The sequence below is a fragment of the Corvus cornix genome, chromosome 4A, assembly GCF_000738735.6.
Source record: "Corvus cornix cornix isolate S_Up_H32 chromosome 4A, ASM73873v5, whole genome shotgun sequence".
Lineage (NCBI taxonomy): Eukaryota > Metazoa > Chordata > Aves > Passeriformes > Corvidae > Corvus > Corvus cornix.
The window spans coordinates 20,307,416-20,331,014 of NC_047058.1; the positions used below are offsets into that span (position 1 = coordinate 20,307,416).

General features: G+C 59.3%; 1 protein-coding gene across 1 annotated transcript; it reads right to left on the bottom strand.

The window, feature by feature from the left end:
* Positions 1-131: 131 nt before the first annotated feature.
* Positions 132-21,263, bottom strand: LOC104691579 (diacylglycerol kinase delta). The gene is given in 30 exon segments (XM_039571978.1): positions 132-588; positions 1,010-1,140; positions 1,657-1,768; positions 1,856-2,019; positions 2,022-2,151; positions 2,235-2,352; positions 2,471-2,637; positions 2,721-2,855; positions 2,988-3,101; positions 3,265-3,372; positions 3,451-3,547; positions 4,007-4,114; positions 4,554-4,653; positions 4,765-4,863; positions 5,103-5,343; positions 5,591-5,690; positions 5,927-6,018; positions 6,513-6,594; positions 6,731-6,870; positions 7,051-7,159; positions 7,256-7,418; positions 8,913-9,015; positions 9,162-9,287; positions 9,710-9,816; positions 10,012-10,144; positions 10,353-10,457; positions 10,685-10,765; positions 10,880-10,990; positions 19,952-20,196; positions 21,159-21,263. Coding segments are annotated over 29 exon segments (3,549 nt in total). The 5' UTR covers positions 20,150-20,196; positions 21,159-21,263; the 3' UTR covers positions 132-513.
* Positions 21,264-23,599: the final 2,336 nt, after the last annotated feature.

Sequence of the window (23,599 nt, forward strand, 5' to 3'; positions counted from 1 at the left end):
GATGAGACAGAGGGTGAGAGCAAGGTGATGGGTTGCATGATGGGGAGCAGGAAGCTCAGGTGTGAAGACTGGAAAGGTATTGCCAATGCCCTCCCCCCCACCCTCACCTTCCCCTTAGTAATGACACTATGTGAGCAGCAGCAATGAGTATCTTCTCTCCAAATATTTACACAGCTTAAATACCCATGTGGGGAAGGGGAAACTTTGCTTTGGCTCCAGCTTGAGCACACAGAGGGTGGCCCCAGCTCCTATAGTGACCCTGACAGGGCTAGACCCGTGGTCAGACCATATCACCTATGGGGTTAGACCTCTGTTTCAGTGTCTACAGCCCCACAGGCTGGGGGAGAAGCAGTGGCTCCAGGGACACTGGGGACAGACAGATAAAGCAAGGCAAGCGGGGGGAGGGGGGGGCTCCATACATATAGGGCAGGGACCTGTTCCCCTACCCAACCCCTGTTCCCTGGGGGCAGCACCCACCCAGTGCCTGGGCTGGGCTGCTGCCCTGCTGCCAGCCTAGGGCACGTTGCTGAGCTCCTTAATGGCCTGTAGGATCCTCTTCATGTGGCCCACTTTGGTAATCCCCAGGTCCTGCAGGAAAGAGAGAGGAGGTGATGCACTTGCAGGCGGCAGCCCTAGGCTCCTGCTAGTGGACAAGCCACAGGGTGGAGGATGAGGCTCAGCCCAGCTCCCCATGCTCTCCCTTGCTGGAGCATAGCACTTGCTTGAAGCCCTCTGTCCTTTTGCAAACACATCTCCATGCCTGAATGCAGGTGAGGATAGGGTTCTGTTGATACTGCTGTATGTGTATGGAGCTTTGCAAGCTGGAGGACCAAGGCCACCCCCCTCCCTTGCCTCCCAGCCCCTGTGCACAAGCTGCACAAGCTCAACCCTGCAGACCCAGGTATAGGGCCAACCTGCCACCAGGAGGGATAGGGAGAGGAGGGGAGGGATGGAGGACACTATGCTCCCTGGGGCTGGGGGTCCCTGAGGAGGCACAAGGGGGTTGTACCTTCAGGTCTCTCCTCTCCAGCAAAATCAACTCTGAGCCCTGGATGTCATGCCGGATGAAAATTTCTCTGTATTCCCCTAAACCGAGTGCTTCCAGCCAAGCTGCCACCTCCTCGGAGCCCCACTTGTCTGCTAGCAGGGAGGAAAAGCACAGTGGTGGACTGCTGGGGCCTGTGGAGGCAGTGGGATGCAGGCAGGGCAGGCAGCAGTGATGGCAGCCTGTGGTCAGCAGCCAGCATCCCCCTCCCACCCCTGGCTCCAGCAGGGCCAGAGGCCAAAGCCTGCTCAGGCTGTAGAGGTCTCTCCTCTCCTTGGCTTACTTATGCAATACCTGAGCTGCTTCCCCTCAACCAGACCCTCAGTCATGGACAAGGGACTTACCCAAAAAGCTGAGCTGTACCACAGCCCCCTTCTCCCCCTTGCCAAGGAGTTATGGGGTTGGGGAGCTCTGCACGTCTGATATCAGAAAAAGTAAGCTGTAAGGGGCTCTTGGTGACAAAGGCAGCCAGGCGCTGCCCTGTTCCCCCTTCCTGAGGATCCTTCCCCAGCATGCCCAGGACAGGAGACTGAGGGATAGGTCAGCACAGGGGAGTCCTTTCTAGGACGGACTGCACCACCTGTTTCTCCCTGGCACACTGCTCACTTTACCTGGGAGTGCACTGTTTGTCTTCTGCTTCTGCAGCTTGTCCTTCTCCTTTCTGGGCTTGGGGATGTTGAGACGAAGCTTAAAGCTGCCCTTGTTGGCACTGCCGGCACCTTCCTGTGAAGAAACCAGGCTTGGTGGGGTGCTACAGCTCCCTGAGGCCAGACTGTGGGCTATGCCACACCCCAGTCCCTGTGCACCCACCTCCTCAGCAGGGTGGGCAATAGGGCCCAGCCAGTGGATGTCCAGCAGCCGCTGCAACTCCTGGCCCAGCACACTCAGGGGGCCGTGAAGTGCCTCCTCCTCCTGCGGCGAGTCCAGCTGTGGGGGACAGGGATCATACCCAACCCTGCTGCCACCCCCAGACGTACCAGCCCTGGGGGACTTTTGGTGCTCTCCAGCCCCCCACTCACCGCCTTCCCTTCCAGGAATGCCCTGGTCTCAGCCCACAGCTCCTTGATGCTCAGCACGACCTCCACAGCCACATTCCTGCTGAGAAACTGGGGTACAGAGGGGTACCTTGAGCGGCAGGGCCCCAGGGGACCTGGGTAAAGGCTGCCTTACACTTCCACCCCTAGCTCACCTCTGAGGTGCCAGCAGCTTTGTGGGAGAGGGCTTCACTCAGTGCCAGGGAGCTGGCATTGACTGCATGCGCCAGCTCCTGCTCCACGGCTTTGTGGGCCTTGGCTGCCTCATGGATCCTGCAGGTGCCAGGGGCTGGAGGTCAGGGCTCCCCTGGGCTGGGCAGGCACCTTTGCATGGCCACAGCACAGCTCTTCCTTCCCTGTGCCCACCACATTCCCCTTTTCGCAGTCTGACCTGGCAATGAGGGTCTCAGCGACCCGTGAGACCTGCTGCAAGAGGCTGCTCTCCTCCTCCGTCAGATACTCCATGGACTGCTGGGAGCTGAGCCGTGGCCGTGTGGCTGCTCGGTAGCTCTCCCCTCTTTGCTTGTCCTCCCAAGACTTGAGGGTGCTTTCAAATGCCTGCAGGGGACAGACATGGCCCCTCTGAGATGGTCACACCTCCCCATGTCCCAGCATGGTCCTGCTGAGCACCCCAAGCTCACCCGGTCCCTTGTCAGCATCTGGGCTCTGTTCTTGTGCTGGATTTTGATGATGCCGGGTGGCTGGATCCAGGCCTCTCCATCCACCTGCACTGGGACACCCTCGTCCCCCCGGATAGTGATCTTCACCATGCGGCACTGTGGGGCAGACAGCCCAGGGGTGGCATCAACGGCTGCCAGGCTGAGCGCAGCTGCACTGCCTCAGGCTCCACTGCTGCCCCAAAAGCTTTCTGGCACCACTTGTAGTCCTGCAGGGTGCCTTGTCACTACCTGTGCGATGCGATGGTGCTGGAGGTTGATGACCCGTGACACGGCCATCTGGATGCTGCCAAAGACTGCCACCACCTCCAGCTTCTTGTCATCAAAGGATGGAGCCCCAAAGTTCTGTAGAGGACCACTACATATGAGACTTCCAAAATCAGTTCATTTTGGGACCCAGCTTTTCCCCCATGTGTGCCCAAGGCAGGGACTCCCCAGCCCTAGGGTTTCTTAGGACTGGGGAAAGGACGTCATGCCACCCAACTCATCACATGGTACTGGCACTCACATTGTCCTCCTTGGTGCCTCCCCAGAAGTTGATGCCGCCAGCATAGCTGGGGATGTTGAGGACAGCAATGCCCTGCAGGCTGGGCAGTGAGATGGGCACCCCGTCACACTGCAAGAGAGGGCTGAGCCTAGGGGGCTGCTGTACTACTGCCCCTCCCACCCTGTCCCTGTTCTCCCAGCCCTGTACCTCCAGCTGTACCCGCTGCTCCAGGTTCTTGTAGGTGCGCTGCAGGAGCTCCTTCGTGCCTAGCACCCCATACCACATCATGTTCTTGGTGCGGCTGCTGTGGGGCAAAGTGGAACAGATGAGGGGCTGTGGGCTCCCCACTGCCTGTCACAGGCTCCGCACCCTTCCCAGGGCACTGGGCTGAACAGTCCTGGACTGTTGGCCCCACCTTAGTTTCCCCAATTCCTGCTGCCTCCCAGGAAAGCCAAGGTGCAGCATGTTGCACCCAGATTTCAACCCTTCCATGCCAGCATAGCAATGTCCCTCTATCCAGGTGCAGAGCAAGTAACTCTCACCAAGCCCTCATGTCTTCACCCTTCTGGGGTGTTTGCAGCCTGCCACCAAGGGGTGCTCATCCCAGTACTGGGTATAGGTACAAAATCTGCTGCAGGAAGGATCCCCAGCACAGTAGCACCAAGTCACCCCCTTGGCATCTTAATGGTCCCTCCTGGGGCAGGCATTGGAGAGCCAGGGCTACATGTTTTTCCTGGGGGAAACCTGTGGGGTTCCAGCAAACCTGCACTTCTTGGGGTGCTCATCGCGTTTGTTGTTGAACTCCAGGGAGATCTTTGCATCCAGGCCGATGCCAAAGTAGTTATTCATGACACATTTCTCCAAGAAGTGGCTGAAAGCAGCAAACAGGGAAAGCAGGTTGAGTAGTAGCTGCACATCGGTGACTCTGGGTTGGCACTAGAGGATGGGGTGTAACACCCACTGGAGCAGAACAGCTGGCACTAGGAAGCCTGACCAAAGCTAGCAGGGATGGCTGCATTTCCCTCAGCTGCCATGGCAGGACACCCATGGCACAGCCAGGACCTGCCTGCACTGGGCAGGCGGGAGCCCCAAGCTCCAAGCATCAGCCAGAGATCCCACACAGGCAGGCTCCCCCAGCATGGGCACTGCTTGGTCAGGGAGGGCCCGGTACCAGGGATGCCACACTGGTGGGCAGGGGCTGCCACAGCAGCCTCCTCAAAGGGGCAGTGTGGCACCAGCTCTGCTCCTGCTCTCTGATGGGCAACAAGAGTGAGCCATGGTCTCCGGGGCAGGCAGAACACTTGACTCACAGGGTGCTGGGGTCTTCAGGGAATTGCAAGCTGCCAAAGGTGTCTGGCCGGTCCAGGATGATGGAGGAAGATGCAGAGGTCACCGTCACCCGCCGGGAGCCTGGCCAGGGTGGACAGAGAGGTAGCTGCCACGTGGGTCCTCACCCGGAGCCCATCCCATGACTCACGCCCATGCCCCCACAAAAAGCCATGTGCCCTGCTGGCATCTTACCGAGCTTCTCCTCCTCCTTGTTGAGCTCCTCCGAGCTGTCCTTGCTGGGGCCCACACTGCCCTGATAGGCTTGTGTCTGCTTGTTCTGCTCATCCACAGCTGGATCCAAAGAGGGGCATGACAGGGAGTCTGGGCAGCCCTGTGGCCCCTCCTCAGGTCAGCCCTGTGGGCTTGTGCCAGGAAGGACCCAGGCTGGGGCCACTGCTGCCATCCCAAGGAGCCCAGGGGAGAACAAAGGCACGGGTCCAGCACCAACCCACTGTGGCTTCACAGCCCCTGCCAGGCTGCTGTTGCAGCAGCAGCATCAGGGAAGCTGCCAGCTCCCACCACCCCCTCACCTTTCTCTGTCTGCTCAATGATTTGCCGCAGGGCTTTCTTCAGGCTGTTTGCCCGCAGCATGAGCTGCTCCTTGGATTTGAAGATGCGAGGCATGGGGCTGGGGTTGAAGCTGCCACCTTTCTCCTGGTCCTTGACATCAGCATGAGTGGCCTGTGCCATTTCTTCAGGGACCATGATGGCCTGAGCCTCCTCATTCAGCTCCCGCACCAGCGAGTCCAGCTTCTCATTCAGCATGGCGCACTGTGGGACACCTACCCCACTCAGCACCTGGCACAAGCTGCTGCCCCCCACCAGTGCTGGGCACTTCCCTGGACACTATGAGTGCCTGGATACTCCCAAGCACCTGGACACCCCATGCCTGGGCACCCCAAGCATGGCACACCCCAATACATGCACAGCAAGAGCATAGGCCCACGGAGCAGACCCTCCCCAGCTCAGGGGCTGTGCCACCAGCTTGACTCAGCCCTCCAGCTCCCCTGCAACACACCTTCCGTGCCATCAGCTCAGCCTCCTGCTTGTTCTCCGTTGCCCTCTTGTAAGCCCGCCCAACTTCGGTCACAAAGTCATTGACAGTGCCACAGAGGAACCTGCCAAGGGAAGTGGCTGGAGGTCAAGAGGGGCATGGCCAGCGAGGCACAGATGCCAGCCAGGGGGACTGCTGGGATAACACCCCCTGCTCCAGAGGGCCAGCACCAGGGTTATCTGCCAGGCACCAGCACAGTTGGCAGCTGACAGCCTGGTCGAGAGGGGTGCAGTGCCCCTGGGGACATGCCCCAGCCCAGCAAGAGGGCTCTGGCACTCCAATCGACAGCCCCCTCCTTACTTGGCAGAGGAGATCACCACTGAGTGCTTGTCCGACTCCAGGATCTTGGCCAGGTGGAAAGCAACAGAGTCAGCGTAATGGGAGATCTGGGCCTGGGGGGCACAGGTGGAGACAGTTGGAGCCCTGCCACCCTGCCATGTGCCCCACTCAGGCATGGAGCTTTGCCGAGCCAGCCTTGGACTGGCGATGACCAGCCCTTATTCAGCCCACTCCCCACTGCTGAGGGCAGCCATGCCCATACTGCTGGGTAGAGGGGAGGTCAGTCACAGCAGGAGGGAAACTGAGGCAAGGGGCTGAAGGGAAGCACACAGAAGAGTCCAAAACAGCTGGCCAGTGGCAGGCTAGCTCTACCTCACCTGCTGCCTGCTCCCAACTGCACATACCAGGCTGAGACCTGCCAGGCTCATTTCATTGCACGCAGCTGACTGCCAGCCCCTTTGTACCCCAGTCCCCAGGGACCCCCAGCATGACCTCTTCCTGGGCCATCCCTCCCTGTGTGCCCCTGAATTGGCTAATAGCTTGAACAGGAACCTCTCCTTTAGCCTGCCCTGCCCATCTCAAGCCCTCAAATGCCAACAGTTCCCACCTGGATGTTGGAGTCCCCATTTTCCTCCTCCTTCAGGGCTGAGGGGGACTGCTTGGGAGCCTCATAGGTCAGCACACTCCACCTGCCAAGGAGAAACCATGGCTGCTTGCCATCTTCTGGCCCCCTAGCCCAGGGACAGGCAAGGAACTGGGACAGGCTGCCCAGGAGATGCCAAGGTAGTGGGGAACAGAGAGGCATGTATTCTGTGCCCTGCTCACCGGTCCAGCATCTTGGTGGTGGCCCTTTCCAGCTTCTCCAGAATCTGCAGCAGCTGAGTGTCATCATCACACAGGCTGCCCCAGCCCAGGACCCGTGCCAGGTCATTGCCAGTCCCCAGTGGCAGGACACCCAGCTGACACTGCAGGAGAGAGACAGTGGAGGACTCAAGCAGCCCCCAAAGGCACCTGTGACACCCCCAACCCTGCCATGCCCATTGTTCGGCAGCACCTAGGGCACACAGAGGGGTCCCAGCTGGGCTGGGTGCCAATGCTGGGGAAGGTGTCACCCTGCATTAGCAATGCCAAGCACTCCCACTCACCTGTTTGTGGAGGCCAAGGGCATCGATCTCAGAGAGCACCCAACCCACGCTGCCATCCCCACCACAGACCAGGATTCTGAAGGTGGAGAACTTCTGGAAGAGGCGCAGCCTGGGTGGGGGGCAAGGAGAGAGGGACTGGGCACTGTGCCAAATGCCCACCGGGGTCCCACCAAGGCAATTCCAGGGTGCTCAGGCAGGTGCTTACCCCAGGTGTGGGCCCCCATTCATGAGGTCAAAGACTTGGGCTGGGTTGAGGAACTGCTTGAATTTGCGCAGAAACTTGACACCCTGGTTGTCCCCGCTCTTGGAGTTGACAAAGGCCAGGAGAGGACTGGAGCAGGTCGAGGGGCAGGTGGCTTTCCAGAAACCTGCAGTAAGCCCAAACACGTCAGCCCCGGTTCTCACTCCCCACAGACACTTCAGGAGAGCAGAGTGTGGACACTCCATCCGTGCCAAGCCCAATCTGTGGGGTGCTGGGGCAGGAGGGCCAGCGATGGGGATGTCCGGGGGATAGTGAGGGGCAGAGGGAAGAGAAAGCACTGTGCTTTTAAAGAAATGAGACGGGGAAAGAAATGAGATGGGGAAAGAAATGTGCCCAAGGCAGAGAAGGATTGACAGCTGGCCCAGAGCCCGCACCCGCCTCAGGCACATCTTGGCCATCCCAGTCCCCTGGCTGGTGTCTGCAGGCTCCTTCCCTTGGCAGACCCAGCAATGCTGCAGCAGGGACCGCATCAGCTGTCACTGCCACTGGCACCAGCCCCACAGCCATTGCCCTCAGAGCCCCATGGGCTGCAACCAGGAGCCCCAGCACCCCCACCACAGCAGGAGCATGGGGGAAACATCCCCACAGCCCACCCCCTCCTTGCCTGGCCACCGCTCCATCTCCACTCCCAGCCCAGCCGAGCAGAGCAGATCAGTAACACAAAGCCCTGGGAGCTGCTGAGTCAGAGCGTGGGCTGCAGCGGAAAAGCTTGCTGCCAGCAGTACCCATATGATGGAGCAGGACAGCATGGCAGGACAAGGGGGGGACTAAGGCCTTGCTGAGCTGCTCCCAATTGGGTGGGCAACAGTCACAGCCACGGATGTCTGGGCTGCTGGAGAGGGAGAGGGCAGAGATGCTGCCAGGGATCAGCCACCAGCAGCCACAGCTCTGAAGCTGAGGAGCAGCTGCGTTACCCTGACAGCATCCCAATGAGTAACGAGAGGCAAATGAGCCACCGGCTGAGCTGAGTGGTGAAAAGCATTAAAGAACGAAGAAAGAAATATCCGGAGGAGAAGAACAGATTTTGCTCAGCGGAGGCCAGCTGGGCCCCTCAGGAGAAAGAGACAGACGAGGGGGTCCCCCCACGCTCCACATGGCTTCTCACTGCAGTGTCCCGTGCCAGGGCAAAGCTGTGCTCTGCACTACCAAAGAACAGCTGAGCTTCAGACACTGGGAAACAACCCAAGCAAGAGCTTCATCCTGCCTTGAGAGATGCTGAACCATTGAGGTGCAACAGAGGACAGTCCACCTCAGGGGTGTAGGGCTGGCACCGCTGATCCCAACACAGAGGGACCGTATCCTGAGCCACTGCAAGAGATGGCCTTGCAGGAGCAACTAAAGTCACATGCGAGCAAGAAGTGCCACCCCAAAGCCCATAGAATACCACCAAGCCCTGGAGCAGAGTGCAAGGCCACGAGCGGCCTTCAACCAAGGGAGGGGCATTGACTCTGGAGCCTACAGATGGTAGTGTTCCTGCTGCCCCACAAAACAGGCACAGTGCCACAAGTCAAAGCCTCCAGAGGAGCTCAGAGAGCTCAGAGCCGTATCCCAAACAGCGTGTCCCCTCTGCCAGACCAGCCCTGTGCTCTCCAAGACTCACCATCAGAATCGATGCTGTTCAAGGCAGTTGGCGGGATGATGGACACTTTGTACTGGCCCAGGGGGCACCTCTTGCCAAGGAGCTCCTTGCAGGCACTGTGAACCTGGAAACACAGGGACACCTGTATGAGCAAAGCTGGGGGATGCAGCACCAAAGTCCCCAGCATCAGCTTTCCCAGAGATGCACATAGGAGGGGCAGTGCTGACTGTGCTGGGAGAGGGGTGGGGACAGGAATGGATACATCCTTACGATGGCCTTGCACCAGAGACACCGCCAGTCCTGCAGCCTCCGGACACTGCCACAGGTCCGGTCACAGACAGCGCAGCGCGCGCTGACGGGCAAGTTCCCCTCCAGCCACTGATGGGGCATGGCCACCTGCAGAGAAGGGCAGCCACCAATGGCATCCTGCACACTTGAGGGACAGTGTCATAGGCCACCTCTTTCCCAGGCACCATGGAGGTGGTGCCACACAGCAGGGCAAGGCAGGTCAGGGACCCCTCCCATGTCCTCTCATCCCTGCCTGCCTGGCCCCTTGAAGCCATCAGCACATGAGGCAGGGCAGACATGTCCCCAGAAAATGTCTGGAGGTGGCCCCACTTGGACAGCAAAAAGGGATCCTGATACAGGGTGTCAGAGGATGTGTCCCCAACCTGTGTCCCTGCAGAGCCAAGTGCAGAGGCCACACAGTGCAGGGGACAGCTACGGTTTTTTCCTGCTACCTGATCTGGGCACAGTGAGGCCAGTTCTGCTGGTGGCTCTGTCCTGCCAGGATCCCTGACAGGGACTCCACTGCTTACCCCATCCTCATCCTCGATGATTTCAATGCCGATGGAGGCCAGGGTTGTCCACTTGCAGTTGTTTGTGGCTCTGACGGCACAGCGCTTGTGTGCCTTGAACTTGCAGACTGCATGGAGGGGAGCAGTGAGGAGCAGGGAAGGTTCCCACAGCATGCATAGCCCTGGTCCCAAACCCTTCTGCATCTGGGGATGGCAGGCAGTGGGCATCACCCTGCACCACACCTGCTCTGGCCCAGCCTTGAGAAGCTGCCCTGCTCTGGTCCCAGCCCCTGCCCACCTCCCAGCAGGACCCCAGTACTGACCTTCACAGGAGAGGCCATGGGAGGTGACCCCTGGAAGAGCTTCACGGCACACATTGCAGAAGGTGGGGCGGGCGTGGGAGCAGGCGTACCAGTTGTGCATGCCCGAGAAGTGCTCCATGTTGAACTGTGTGGCCTGGAGGCACAGCCCTGCCCCATCAGTGCCTGGGACCCTCAGCTGGCACTCCCTCCCTCCTGGCCCCTCAAGTCCCCCCAGCCCAACTCCTGTCCTCCTTGTGGGACTATGCCAAGGACAGCAGCTGTTGTCTGGCAGTCAAAGGCACCCAAACGGAAACATACTCCACATGGAAATATGGATCCACGCAGCCCCCTGCCCACATCACCTCATGGATCTCCCACTTCTGAACAGATTTCAGGGCAGTGATCCAGTCCTCCATCTCCTTCCGGTTCTCCGCACATAAGATGAGCTTCCGGAATGGCGTGATCACCTGCAACAGCGACCATCCCCACGTTCTCTCGCAATGCCACTGCCAGGCCAGCCAGAACCCGGCACAGACCCCAGCAATCTCTGGCACACCAGTGCCACTTTCAGCGGCAGGAGACCATGCTATGGGGTGCCCCACGGCTCTGGGGGGATGAGGGAGGTCTGCAGTGCCTCTCCACAAGGTGCTGAGATCTCTACAGGGTGCAGCTGGTAGCCCCACACCTCCCTCACCGTGAAACTGTTGTTGATGTTCTTGGTGCTGGTCTCGGCCACACTGGCATCAGACAGGTCCACCTCATCAAAGATCAGGGACTGCGAGGGAGGAACCAGAGTCCCAGTCCACCAGGCAGGGATCTCTGTCCCCTCCTGGGCTGGCAGGCTCAGGTTCCCCCTGACTGAGCATGCTGGAAGCACCCCCCAGCCTACCTTGGCATCCTTAGCATAATAGAGAGTCCTGCCCCGCAGCTTGAAGTATCGTCTCTTCCACCTCTGGAAGGAGCTCGTCTGCTTCAGCAACAGCCCCTCCTTTACGCTCTTCTGCAGAGACCACAATGTCCTGAGCTCCCGTAGACCCCAGGATCACCAAAGCCACCATTTTCCCCTGTGATACCAGTCCCTGGGTCCCCAGGAGCAGATTGGACATTCTGGGGCTCACTCTCTGCTGCATATATCAGGGCAAATTATGTTCCCTGCCCACCATCGCCTGAGCACTGGGCACTCCCTGTGATACAGAAAGATGCTGCTGGGCATGGCAGGGCTGGAAGATGCAGGTCTCCAGCAGCGCAGAGCCTCCACTGCTGATGCTTCCTCTCCATCCCCAGGGCAGTGCCTGGAGATCCTCACCCTGCTGCAGCCTCCCTAGAAGCCAAGGGCAGAACTGGGGCCAGGAGAGCTTCCTTTGAGGGGACACCAGTGCCCCAGAGATACCAGGACTGCATCTTGGAAGTGGCATTACCTGGGCACTATGGCCCCAGCTGGTTTGGAGAGCAGACAGCCAGGGAGCAGCCAGCTCTGCCTGGCCCCCACAGTCCCTGGAGGGGACAACCTGGGGCTGAGAGTAACCCGCAGCAGGCAGAGCATCCCCTGCAGCACAGCACATCACTGCAACCTGGCTGCATGTCCTCTGCCCTCCCCGAAATACAGCACCTGCCAATATTTACCCTCCTCGCAGTGGTGTTTACAAGACTCAATTAATTAGTGTTTGAAACATGGCTGTGAGCCTGAGTGGGGCAGCAGAGATGCTCTGGCACTGCCTCATCTTTGATTGTATCTTCTTTAAACACCACCGGCAGCCCCGTTCAGCTGCTGCTCTGCAATTAGCTGCCACAGTGGTTGTATCCAATCCAGGCACACGATGACAAGCCACATTTAACGGCAAATTAGCACTGGGCACGAGGGCACAGCGAGAGAACCATGGCCCTGCGGCTCTGCACTCCTGTGCCAACCCATGTGCTGCAAGAGGTGGCACCCAGGCACCTGCCAGCCTGCAAACACACCAGCCTCAGGTCTCAGTCTTAATCTACTGCCCCATGGCTCTGAACCAGATGGCCAAAGCACTAGGAACAGCAGGAGTCTTCAAAGTCACAAAGAAGCCAAAACCACACCCGGGGTGTGGCTCCCTGAGCCTCAACTCACCAAATGCCTAGCCCTCCCAAACCTCCCTGGGGCACCCATCATGTTGTTCCCTGCTCTCTTCCAGCTTAGAGTTTGAAGAGGGATGTTTTAAGCCTTTATCACACCCCAAGACTGGTGCAGAATTTGGCTGTGGTCAACCACCACGATGCCTACGAGTGTCCGTACAGGTTCAAACAGCCCAGTTGTCCCCAGTGCCAGCACTCCGGGACACACTGCATCCTTTCCCTGGCTTCTCAGCTGTGAGAGTGCAGAGGGGTCCTTCCAGCGGGGTCCAGCTGTGACCCCCAGATCCACACACAAACCATGCACCCTAGCAGTCCTTGTCCCACACCAGGCGGGGACAAGCCAGGGTCCTGCCCATAACCAGGTGGGATCCGGCCCCAAACGGCACATCCACCACACCTGGCTGCACTCACCAGGCGCAGATGCTGTGTTTGCTGCAGTCATTGCTGTTTCTGTCAGTGTGTGACAGCAAGGAGTGGCATGGGGAGTTGTGACGGGGGGAGCAGGAGAACAGGATGACAAGGAGAAGGAAGAAGAGGCGGGTCCATGATGGCGCCATGAGGGCTATCAGAGCAGGGGCTGGAGCCAGCTGGGCATGGGCACTCTGCCTGGCTCCAGGGCCACGTGGGTGGCAGGATACAGCAAGGACGGCTGCCCGGGAAGGTGGCACCCATCCTGCAAAGGAGGGTCAGAGCTGGAACATCCCCAGCAGCAGCTCCTGACAGACAGCAGCAAAAAGGCATCACCTAGCCCCAAGATGTCACAGTCCTGGCCATTCCAGGGACAGGATGCAGCTGCCCTGAAAGGCAGAGTCCCCCACCTTCACCACAGTACCCATCAGAATTTTACAACACTTCCAGTACCATGGCTGGGGGGAGTGTGCCTCAGTTTTCCACCACTGCAGACTAATCCCTAGCATCCAAACATGGGGTGGCAAAATTGGTGCAGAGAAGCTCAGGAGACACCTCTCCCCACGTGCACCCTTGAGGTCTGCTTTGGGCATCAAAGCCCAAGCCCTCTGCGTCGCCATGTGCAGCATCTTGCTGCACAACTCCTCATGTCAGCAGCTGCCCATCCAGGCTCCATCATCCCTGGTGTTTGATGCCATGTGGTACAGGCTCCACTGGTGCCAGCGTGTTTTCCTCCTCCCTGGGAAAAATAAGGCAGGTGCCCTCTCCAAAATGAGCCCTGGAGCCCAGCTGTCCCATGCTGCCTGGGGAGGCACACAAGTCTGGGGTGCCAGAGGGCTGTTTTGGGATCTCACTGCGGCGAGCCACCCGCCTGCCTCATTTTTTGACCATGGGTCTCAGCCAGGAGCACCTGCTCCACCTGCTGGGGCAGGGAGCAGCTCCCAAATGGCTCCGTGGTTTTGGACCCCCTGCCTTTGGAATGAAGAACAGAAGGAGACCTGAGAGGCACCTGATAACCAAGGCCAGCAGCAGGCCCAGCCACACAGTGGGAAGCCACACTGCAGCAGCATTGCTGAGTGAGCCCAGTGTTTTCCCTTTGCAAACAGGAAAGGGGTGGGGATGGCAAGGGCAGACAGGCCATGCCAGGATGGCATCACCCCTGCTGTGCTGGCTCCCCGAAGCCCTGTCCAGGGCCCCAGGGTCACCACAATAATATAGTCCCCTATATAGTAAGTGGCAATTAGGTACCCTAGAGCTCAAAAGAGCTGGAGCTGAGCACCTGCAGGGACTGCCTCTTCTTCCTGGAGAGTTTCGGGGACAGTGGCAGCCCCTGGCCACTGGGCTGGGAACTCTGCACTGGTCACTGCACAGCTGTAAGCACAGTGTGCCACCCACACCCCAAAACAAACCCAAGCCCCTCCACTCACCCCAACCACAGCTTTTCTGTCTGGAGAGCCCCAGGAAGCACTGCAGGGAGCCTCAGCAAAGCCAGTGCTGGCCCCATCTCAGCAACCAAGGTGGTACACCCAGAGCCACATACAACCTGACCAGCAATCAGCCAGAGGCCAACTCCCCTGTGGGGCTCTGTCCCAGCACTCCACTGCCCCCTCCTAAGGTCCTTCCCTGCTCTCTCCAGCCCAGGAGACTCAGTACCAGCACTGAGGGGATCCTGGAGGCACAGGGCAGGAGGGCAAAGGCAAGAATGGAACCATACAGCATCTGCAGACATACTACCACCTCCAGCTCAGATGCAACTGAAGTGGCAGTGGCAGCAGAGCCTCAGAGGGGACACAGCTAAAAATGGCCCTGGGAGGATGGCCAGACATGTGGCCTGCCAGGACTGGGCTGGTTCCCAGAGGCCATCATGCCACAGGCTGGCTGTGTGCTTGGCACAAGCAGGGGGGCTTGAAGTGCAGCCCAGGGGAGCTCAACACCCTCCAGCAGGGATTCTTCCAGATCAGGCTACAACCCAAAATGCCAGCCCTTCCTTCAGCCCTAAAGCAGAGCCCCAGGATGCTGCTTTGTTCTGTCACCCCACTCTCCCAGCTCTGCCACTGCCATTCCTGAGAAGAGCCCATTGTGCAGCCAGGTCTGACCACAGCTGGGGCAGGAGGGTTCTCCTGCTGGGATCAGCTTGGACAGCAAAGGAGCACCTGGAGAAGAGCCCATTGTGCAGCCAGGTCTGACCACAGCTGGGGCAGGAGGGTTCTCCTGCTGGGATCAGCTTGGACAGCAAAGGAGCACCTGGAGAAGAGCCAGGAGGGTTGGTACACAGGAATGCCGGCACATATGGCTGGTGAGCACCACACTGTCTGCCCACAGAGCTGGCCACCCTACACCACTCCTGAAGGGATATACTTGTCCCTGTGACCACACGATGCCTCACCTGGTAGGAGGAGAAGAGAAAGAGGATAACCTGTCAACACACCAACCTGCATTGCACCAGCATCATTCCAGGCAGCCACCCTCCTGCTCCAAATGCAGCAGCCCACTCAGCACAAGCCGGGGTCCAGTTGTATCAGAGCTCATCCCCCAGCTGAGACAGCAGGCACCAGGACAGCAGAGGAAAGCTGGCAGCCCTCAAACAGCCCAGTTGCAGGGCCTCCACCAGCTGCTAGGCACCCCGTAGGCTGGAGTCAGTTGGAAACCTTATCAGGCTTTGCGACACAGCAGAGCTCTTCCGGGACTGGGCAGTCAGGGGGCTCGGTGCCTGATGGGTGTTATAGCCGCACAGGCTCAGCTGCTCCCAGGGGATGGACCTTTCTGCCATTGCAGGACCAACAACAATATCCCTTCCCTGTGCTGGGTAGATGCTTGAAAGGAGATTCCAGCACCAGTCCTGACAAGCCATCACATGGTGCTCACAAGGTCATTGAAAGGGGACAGAGAATTAACAGCAGGAGAGGAATGAGGAAAGGAGCCCCCAGAAGAAAGGCAACCCCCCCTACACCTCATCATCCAGCAGCTGCTTTTTAGAAATGAGGTCATGCTTCCCTATCTACAGCCGCATCGGTCCCCAAGCATCCTGCTGGCAGGCATCCTACATCAGCCCGACCCGTGCTGGTTCCCCCCTGCCCCTTGTGCCCTCCCACTCTGCCCAGCAGGGGTGGGCAAGAGCTGATGGGCAAGAGCGACATTCTCATAATGGAAAAAGTGAGCGGGGAGAGGGCACAGTGCTTGAGAAACATCACAAACATCCGGCTAGTGACTCTGGGGCTATCTTCACGCCCCAGGCACCAGCTTGGCAAGTCCTGATTAATGAGAGCAAGCCCAGCCTCTTTGGTCTCAGACAGTGTTTTCTTGTGTTGAGGTGCAATTTCCTATTTTATCATCTCTGTCCACTGGCAGACATCACCAGAAGAGCCTGGTTCCCTCTTTGCTGTACCCTCCCTTTCAAAAACTGGGGACTCCTTGGTTACAGACTCTTCTCAAGGCTGAACAGTCCCAGCTCTCCCAGGCTCTCTCTGTATGAGAGATGATCCAGTGTCCCAGTAGTGTCAAGTCTGGAGGATGCATTGCCCAGGAGCCATGGTCCACCCTCCTGCTGCAGGAGAAAGGTTTCCAAGCCTGGCCCCAGCAGCTCTACCTTGCTTTCTTCATCTTTTGGCCAGGATGTAGCCCTCAGTGGGCAGCCTTGCCCACAGCCTGGCTCTACAGCACTGTCTCACCAGGCTCCCTACAGCTGCCCAACACCCCAGTATGCACAGGTACAGCTTGCTCCATTCCTGGGGCACCCTGAGCCTGCAGGATGCTCAATGCCTGCAGCAAGGACAAGGAGCCCTCATTCCCCAGGGTGCCAATAACCCCACTGACCCCCCTGAGCCCCATGGGAGGATTCTGGTGGGTCACTCAGCCCCACCAAGCAGCTGTGATGCATCTCAAGATCAGGAATTCAGGAACACGATCCCCCTTTCCAAACAGCAGACAAGCCATGGTGGCCCCTGCCCACCATGACCATGCACATTGTGCCCACGCCACAGGCAGCCCTGGATCCCTGGCATGCACCCCACTGTGGCCCCCTTGATGCCTCCACCTCCCAGCTCTGGTGCAATTACCCCAGGACCTGTCACTCGCTGAACCAAACAGTGCTGCTGGATCACTCTCTGCCTCCACTCAGCTGCTGGGAGAGCCTGTGCTGATGCAGTGCCGGGAAATGAACGCCCCAGCCACATGGGCAGGATATGACCCACCACCCCCAGCAACTCAAATGTGTTGGTGCACCCCAGAACCAGTGCCCCCTCTCTCCCCTTCACCTTCTCTCCAGGCCCAGCCCTAAAGGGACCAGTGCCGGGAAGCAGCATCACATACCCCTCCCATGCTGCCCTTGCACACCTAAAAGCTGGTACAGGCAACTGGCAGCCCCCAGCTGCATTGAGGAGGAGGAGGAGGGGCATCAACAAGACCCCATCCATCCTGTAGCCTTTCAGTCCAGCAGGGGCACCTGCATCTGGCAGCTGTTTTTGTCACTGAGCACAATGACCTCGCCGCCTCCACGCCAATGCTGGCACAAAGCACCCCTCAGGGTGTCCACAGTTCCAGCCTGGAAAAAGCCGAGCTGGGGGTGTGGAGTGGGGGGACATGATTGATGTGGAGGCTTGAGGAGGGGATGGGGGCATGGGCATTCAGAGCACAGAAGCACTGGGACTAGGGAGCAACAATCAGAAGGATTCAGCAAAATGATCCTCACCTACTCCTGTCCCAGGGGCTGGACAACAGCCTGGCATGAGAGAAGCTGCCTGCTTCTATCACCAGAGACCAGGGTCTCCCCAGTCAGTGTGGATGGGCAGTGGGGTGGGACCTTTCCCAGCCCCTCAAAATGGCAGGCTCCGATAGACCCTCTCCAGCACCCCACCCACCACATATGACCCAAAATAGGACCATGTGCCCTGACCCCCCCACCACCGGTTGTTTCAGGACCTGCCACTCTGGCACTGAACTCTCCCTTATTAACTGTGTTCATTAGGTACCTGTCCCTGGGGTGCAGGCAATGGTTCCCTCCCCCTACCCCAGCCCCACCTGGGTGACAGGGGTATCAAGATTGCTCAGGAAGGTGCGTACCACGGCACACACTCTGTGGCTGTAGCTTGGAGTGACAGGCAGCACATCCGCCACGGCAGGGCTGTGAGCCAGGGACAGCCCAACCTGGGTGGCAGCAGCAATCTCATCCAAAAATCCTCATCTCCATAGGGAAGGAAGGAGTCCACCCAACAAGGAGCCAGGCTGGCAAGTGTGGTCCTGCCCATCTGGACCAGGGCAAAGGCATCCTCAGGAAAAACACTGAACTCCAATACTGAGGTGAAAACACTGAGGTGGCGGGGGAGGCATACACAGCTCACTCTCAGGCCCCTCCAGCTCTCACCCTCTCCCCCAGCTCCATGGGCTGTTAACCGAGACATGTCATTTCCGCCTGCCCATCCATCACGCCACCTGCCTCCTCTGGCACACTGCACAGCATCACCTCCTGCATGGCTAATTGCTGATGCCAGGCAGGATGTGGGCAGCGGCCATGGCAGGCAGGGAAACAGCCTTTCCCCACGTGCAGCCTGTCAGCAGAGAGGCCAGAACCTGCTGGTGGTATGGCGGGGGGGGCTTTGGCATCTGGGCTGGGGCTCAGAGCATGCTCGTGTTCCTGTGCTGCTGCTGTAGGACATGGGCATAGCCCAGCCATCTGCCCCTTCCTCTCAGATTTCCTGGCATTGATGGCTCCCTGTGATGTCCATGTGCCCCACAGCATGGCAAGTGCTGCATGGCAAACTCCAGTGGCTACTGCTGCCCTTCTGGAAGGGTGCTGAGGGCTCACACACAGAACTAAGCATCCCCATGACCCTGCTCACTGGCCTGGCTTCCCACCATGCCTCCCCTCCAATATCTTGCACTCAGCATAGCCCTCTACACCCACCAGGCAGCCAGCCTGGAGAGGGAAGAGTTGGTGCCAGCCTGCTTCAAAGAAGGGGAAATTGAGGCATGTTCCTTGATCAGCCAGAGGGACTCAGTAAGAGTCCCCTCAAAACCCCATGCTCCAGAAATCTCTTCTGCCAAGTGGGAAAATCACACAGTACCAGGTTGGGAGCATGCAATTTCCATACCCCTGAGCAGGCATCCTCTGGCCCACGTCATGCCAGTGCACCAGTCTTGGCACAACAGCCACGCCAGGGCCAGTGGAAGGGGAGCCTGCCCCAGCCCCAAGCATCCCCAGAGCTGCCACCAGACCCAGTACACTGCCCCATTCCCCTTCCTTCATGCCCTCAGCACCCAACACCAGAGTCCGGTGATACTCCCCTGCCCCACAACTGCATTCCCATGCTGTGTTTTCAGAGCTCTCCCCTCTCCCTGGAGCAGCACAGCCACCAAATCCACACCAAGGGTTGGCTGGCACTGGAAGCTGGATGCAGGGGGATTTCTAGCAGCCCCCGTGTGCCACCCAACACTGCAGGCACTGCCTTGACTCACTCTGCCACCTCCTTCCTGCAGCTGAAAGGTGGATGCAAAGGGACCACTCGCCCAGCATGTCATCCAGAGCATCCTCCCAGCACTGTGTCTGCATCCTCCCTCCCCAAAATGTCTCCCCCAAACCTCCTTCTCTCCCTGCTTCCCACCTGGTCATTTGGCTCAGGTTATTTCTCCCTGTATTGCATTTCACTGTCCCAACCTGGGACACCTCTGACCACACACTCCTGTTTGGCTAAAGGCACCACACCCCATATTTTGTAGATACTATCAAAATAGCTTCTTCTGAGCAAATTGTCACACACACACACACACACACACCCCCCCACACACACACCAGCTGCTCTCATGCTAGTGGCCAAGAAGTATGAGTGTCACGTCTGACCTCAAAGGTGTTCCCATCCATCCAGCAAACCACCACTGAGGACTGGATCTGTGGGAATGGGGCCCGCAGGGGAGCTGGCACAGCCAAATGTATCTGGGCCACTAGGAAAGATGCAGGTTCCATTTTGCCACCCACCAAGCTCTGCACACGCAGTGCCTGCAGCAGGGTGTGGGATCCCAGGAGCCTACAGAACTGACATGACCCTAAATCTCAGCTCCAGAGCATCCATGGGGCAGAACCTCCCAAAAAGAGTCCTCCTCTTCCAGGAACAGGTAAGGGTAACCCAGGGGATACAAACGCAGCACGAAGGCAATGTGGTGGAGGCTGTCCGGGTATGGGAGAGACCCTGTTCCTGAATGGTGGGATAAAATCCGTGCTTCACAGCCCCACAGGACCAATGCTGACACTACCACTGTGGGGTTTGCATGTTTCTGTGTGCCCTCCCACAGGGCAAAGGGGGCCAGAACCCTCCCAGCTCTGTCTGGGTCAAGTCTGTCAGCAGCAAGAACCTGGTACTGATTTACACCCTGGAGAAGGTGAACTCACTCCCCTGCCCCATTCTCAGCAGTGACCCTACACCCAGTCAGCCCCTCACCCCCAGCATCCCACACCTCTGACCTTGCTTCTCATCTGCCCCGAGGTGGAAACCTTCCGGATGAGCTTGTGGGAACTGTCCTCCTGCTCGCCCTCGCTGTCGGATGACTCCTCACCACCCACCTCGGGTGAGATGGGTGCCAGCTTGTCCGAGTCCAGGGACGACACTGATTCCCGGGTCTTCCTCAAGAAGAGGTCCCCAGGCACCAGCTTCTCAGCCATCTTCCCACCTGGCTTGGCTCAGAGCTCTGCAGCCTCCTGTGACAACCCTGAGAGGACAGGGATACATAGCAGTGGAAGAAGAGCCCTGAAGGGGGATGCATGGCCCCTCATCCTCTAGGGCTCCGACAGCTGGGAGGTGCAATCCTGGAAATCAAGGGAGATGGCACTTCCTTGCCCAGGAATGACACTCAGGGTGGCATCCTTGCAGGCAAAGTTTTTCCTCCTTGCCTTTTTTCAGTGTCTCAACTATTCCTCAGCCTACCTGGCATCCCAACGTTGTCCCTGGCTTGGGCGCAGGAGACTGTGGCTGCCCCATGCTCGGGCATTGGTACATTGGTGCATAGAGGGGTGGAACCGCTTCCCGCAGCTTGTGCTAGTTTCCCTTGTTGCCCACCCCCGAGGTGCTGGGCTGCCCTGCGTGGCCGGGGACAGCGCAGGGATCCCCATGAAAAGCAGCAGCTGGACCCCGCCACCCGTCTGGCTCCGGCAACTGGGGAGGGATGGGTGCACCTCCCGCGCCCGTGGGTCGCCAGCCCCGAGCAGGTGACTGCGGGTGGGCTGGGATGGAGGGGGCAGCGCGAGGTTCCCGCATGCGGGGAAAGCCATCTCCCCACGGCATCCCTGCCGGCCCCGAGGGCTGCGGAGGAACTGGGGGGACACCTACCTGGACGAGCGAGCCTGGACGGCTGCAGGGCTGCCGTGCCCGGGCCGGGGGTGGCGGGGGACACCCCACGGCGCCGTGCCGGGCCCCACGCACCTACCGCGGGCGGGCTCCGCCGCGCCCTCCCCCTTCCCCGCGGCTGCCGGCAACCGCGGTGCCGTCTCTCCGCGCAGCAACAAGCGTTGCGGAGAGGGTAGACGAGGAGAGTGAGGGCAGCGTGCTGACCCTCCCCCTCCCTAGGTGCATTGCCTCCTCCACCCTCAGGGCTGCCGGGTGCCGGATCCCCGCCGAGCATCCCGCAGCACGCCCAGGCGGCGGAAGGCGGAGCGCCCCCCGCCCCGCACACACCTTGCACGACCCGAGCCGCTGCCGCCGCCGCCGCCGCTGCTGGTGCAAGGTCGCTCTTTCTCCAGCCCCGGCCCGCCGTCCGCAGCCCCCCGGCCCCGCCGGGACGTGCCTCCGCAACGGCCCCGGCCCTGCCCCTGCCGCAAGCCCCGGCCTGCTCGGCGCGGCGGGCGCTGCTGCGCGGCGCGGGCGGCCCACGCACGGCCCCGAGCATGCGGGCACAGCGGGCACCCGCGCGCCGCCGCGCGCATCCGTGTGCGGCACCCGCGCGGGCACGGGAGAGCACGTGCACACACGTGTGCACTGCCCGCCCACGCGGGCACGGCGGGCACACCCGGCGTGGGTGTGCTCACGCACCACCACCGAGCACATACGTGTACGCACTCCCGCACTCACCCAGGCACGCACAGCCCCGGCGTGGGCACGCACACACACACCGCCGCCATGCACATACGTGTGCACACGCTCACACATGCACGGGCAGGCACGGCTCAGGCATGGGAGTTCACGTGCACTGCCACCGTGCACAAACGGATGCTCCACTCACATGGGCCCATGCATGGGCATGGGAGAGCACATGCACCACTGCAGTGCACCTGTGTGTGCACCACCCACGTGGGCAGGGCCAGCACATGGACAGGCATCACAGCCACACACGTGTGTACATCATCCACACAGGCATATGCACAAGTGGGCACATGCACGGTTTCCGTGTTGATATGTGTTGTCACAGACCACATGCACAAGCCTGCACACCCCACGCATGGGAAAGCACATGCACCATGTGCATCCACATAGATGCATTGTGGGCATGGGTGAGCACATACACTGCCACTGTGCACATATTTGTGCATTCCCCACATGGACAAAGGCAGGCACATAGCTGGCATGGGTGAGCATTCACGCTGTGGCCTTACACATTTTTGTGCACACTCCAGGCACAGGTGAGCATGTGCACCTTTGCCATGCAACCATATGGGCATATGGTGACACATGGAGGCACAGCCAAGCACGTGATGGCTCCACACACTTACTTGTACACACACTTCCACGTGCACACAAACATGTACTGGCAGCCCAGAAAGCCACCCATGTCCTGAATGCATCCCCAGCAGGGTGGGCAGCAGGATGAGGGAGGGAGCTTCTCCCCATCTGCTCTGCTCTGCTCTGCTCTGGTGAGATGCCCAGGAGTGCCACTTCCAGTTCTGGGGTCTCCAGCGCAAGAAGGATATAGAGCTGTTGGAGCAGGTCAAGAGGAGACCACAGAGATGCTCTGAGGGTCTACCGTGGAGACAGGCTATGAGATGTGGGGTTGTTCAGCCTGGAGAAAAGAAGGCTCCGGGGAGACCTTAAAGTAGCATTTCAATATATCAAGGGGGCTCCAAAAGGAGAGTTTTTCACAGGGCATGTCAAGACAGGACAAGGGGCAACAGTTTTAAAGTGACCTGTGGTGTGTTTGGGTTAGACAGAAAGAGGAAGTCCTTTTTCATGGGGGTGGTGAGGCACTGGCACAGGTTGCCCAGAGAAGCTGTGGCTGGCCTGTCTCTGGAAGTGTTCAGTGCCAGGCTGGATAGGGCTTGGAGCAACCTGTCATCCCTGGAAGATACCACTGCCCATGGCAGGAGGAGTTGGACAGAATGTCCTTCCAAGATCCCTCCAAGCCCAAACCCTTCTGTGATTCTGTGGCGTGCATGCATGCAGATACCCCCACAGAGGTGTGACTGCATAGAACATGCTCCAGAGTGTGTGTTGGAGCACACACACATGCATGCACACATGGGGATGTGCCGCCAAACAGTCCATGTCTAGGGAGAGAGGATCTGGCTTCACTTTCCACTCCACAGTGTCCCATGGGCCCCTGTGCTCATCTCTCACCCACTGCTGCTCTGGGCTCTCCATGCTGGCAGAGCCCCATATCCCCCCCTTCCTGCTGGGCCATGCTGTCCCAGCCCGAGGACAGGGAGGGCTCTCTTGTCCCTTCCCAACGCATGGCCTTGCCTTTTGGGCTGTAATGGACTGTGGGAGTGAGGGGGACCTACTATGGGGTTTGGACTTTTATGCTCCAGGATTCCCCATCTCCCACATGTGGCAGGGGTCTCTCATTAAAACATCACTACCTGCCATGTCCTCATCCTTCCCCAGCTCAGGTATATAGCATATTGTGGGACAGATCTGGGATCTGTAAAATTGAGAGATCATCACGATGGGGAGACAGACGCCAAGGCCAGGGGCTACGCCACCTTTGTGGGCTCTCTTTGCACCTCTGGGAGACTTAGGACCCTGAATACTACGATGGGCCTGCTAGCATGCATCTCCTCTGGGGTCCTACAAAGGGATCCCCAGGACACCCCATGCCATGCCCTCATCCAGCACTGAGGGCCCCAGTACCCAGCAACCTGGCCACGCCGCCATGCCTTGGGCCAACTGTCCTACCTGGCAGCAGC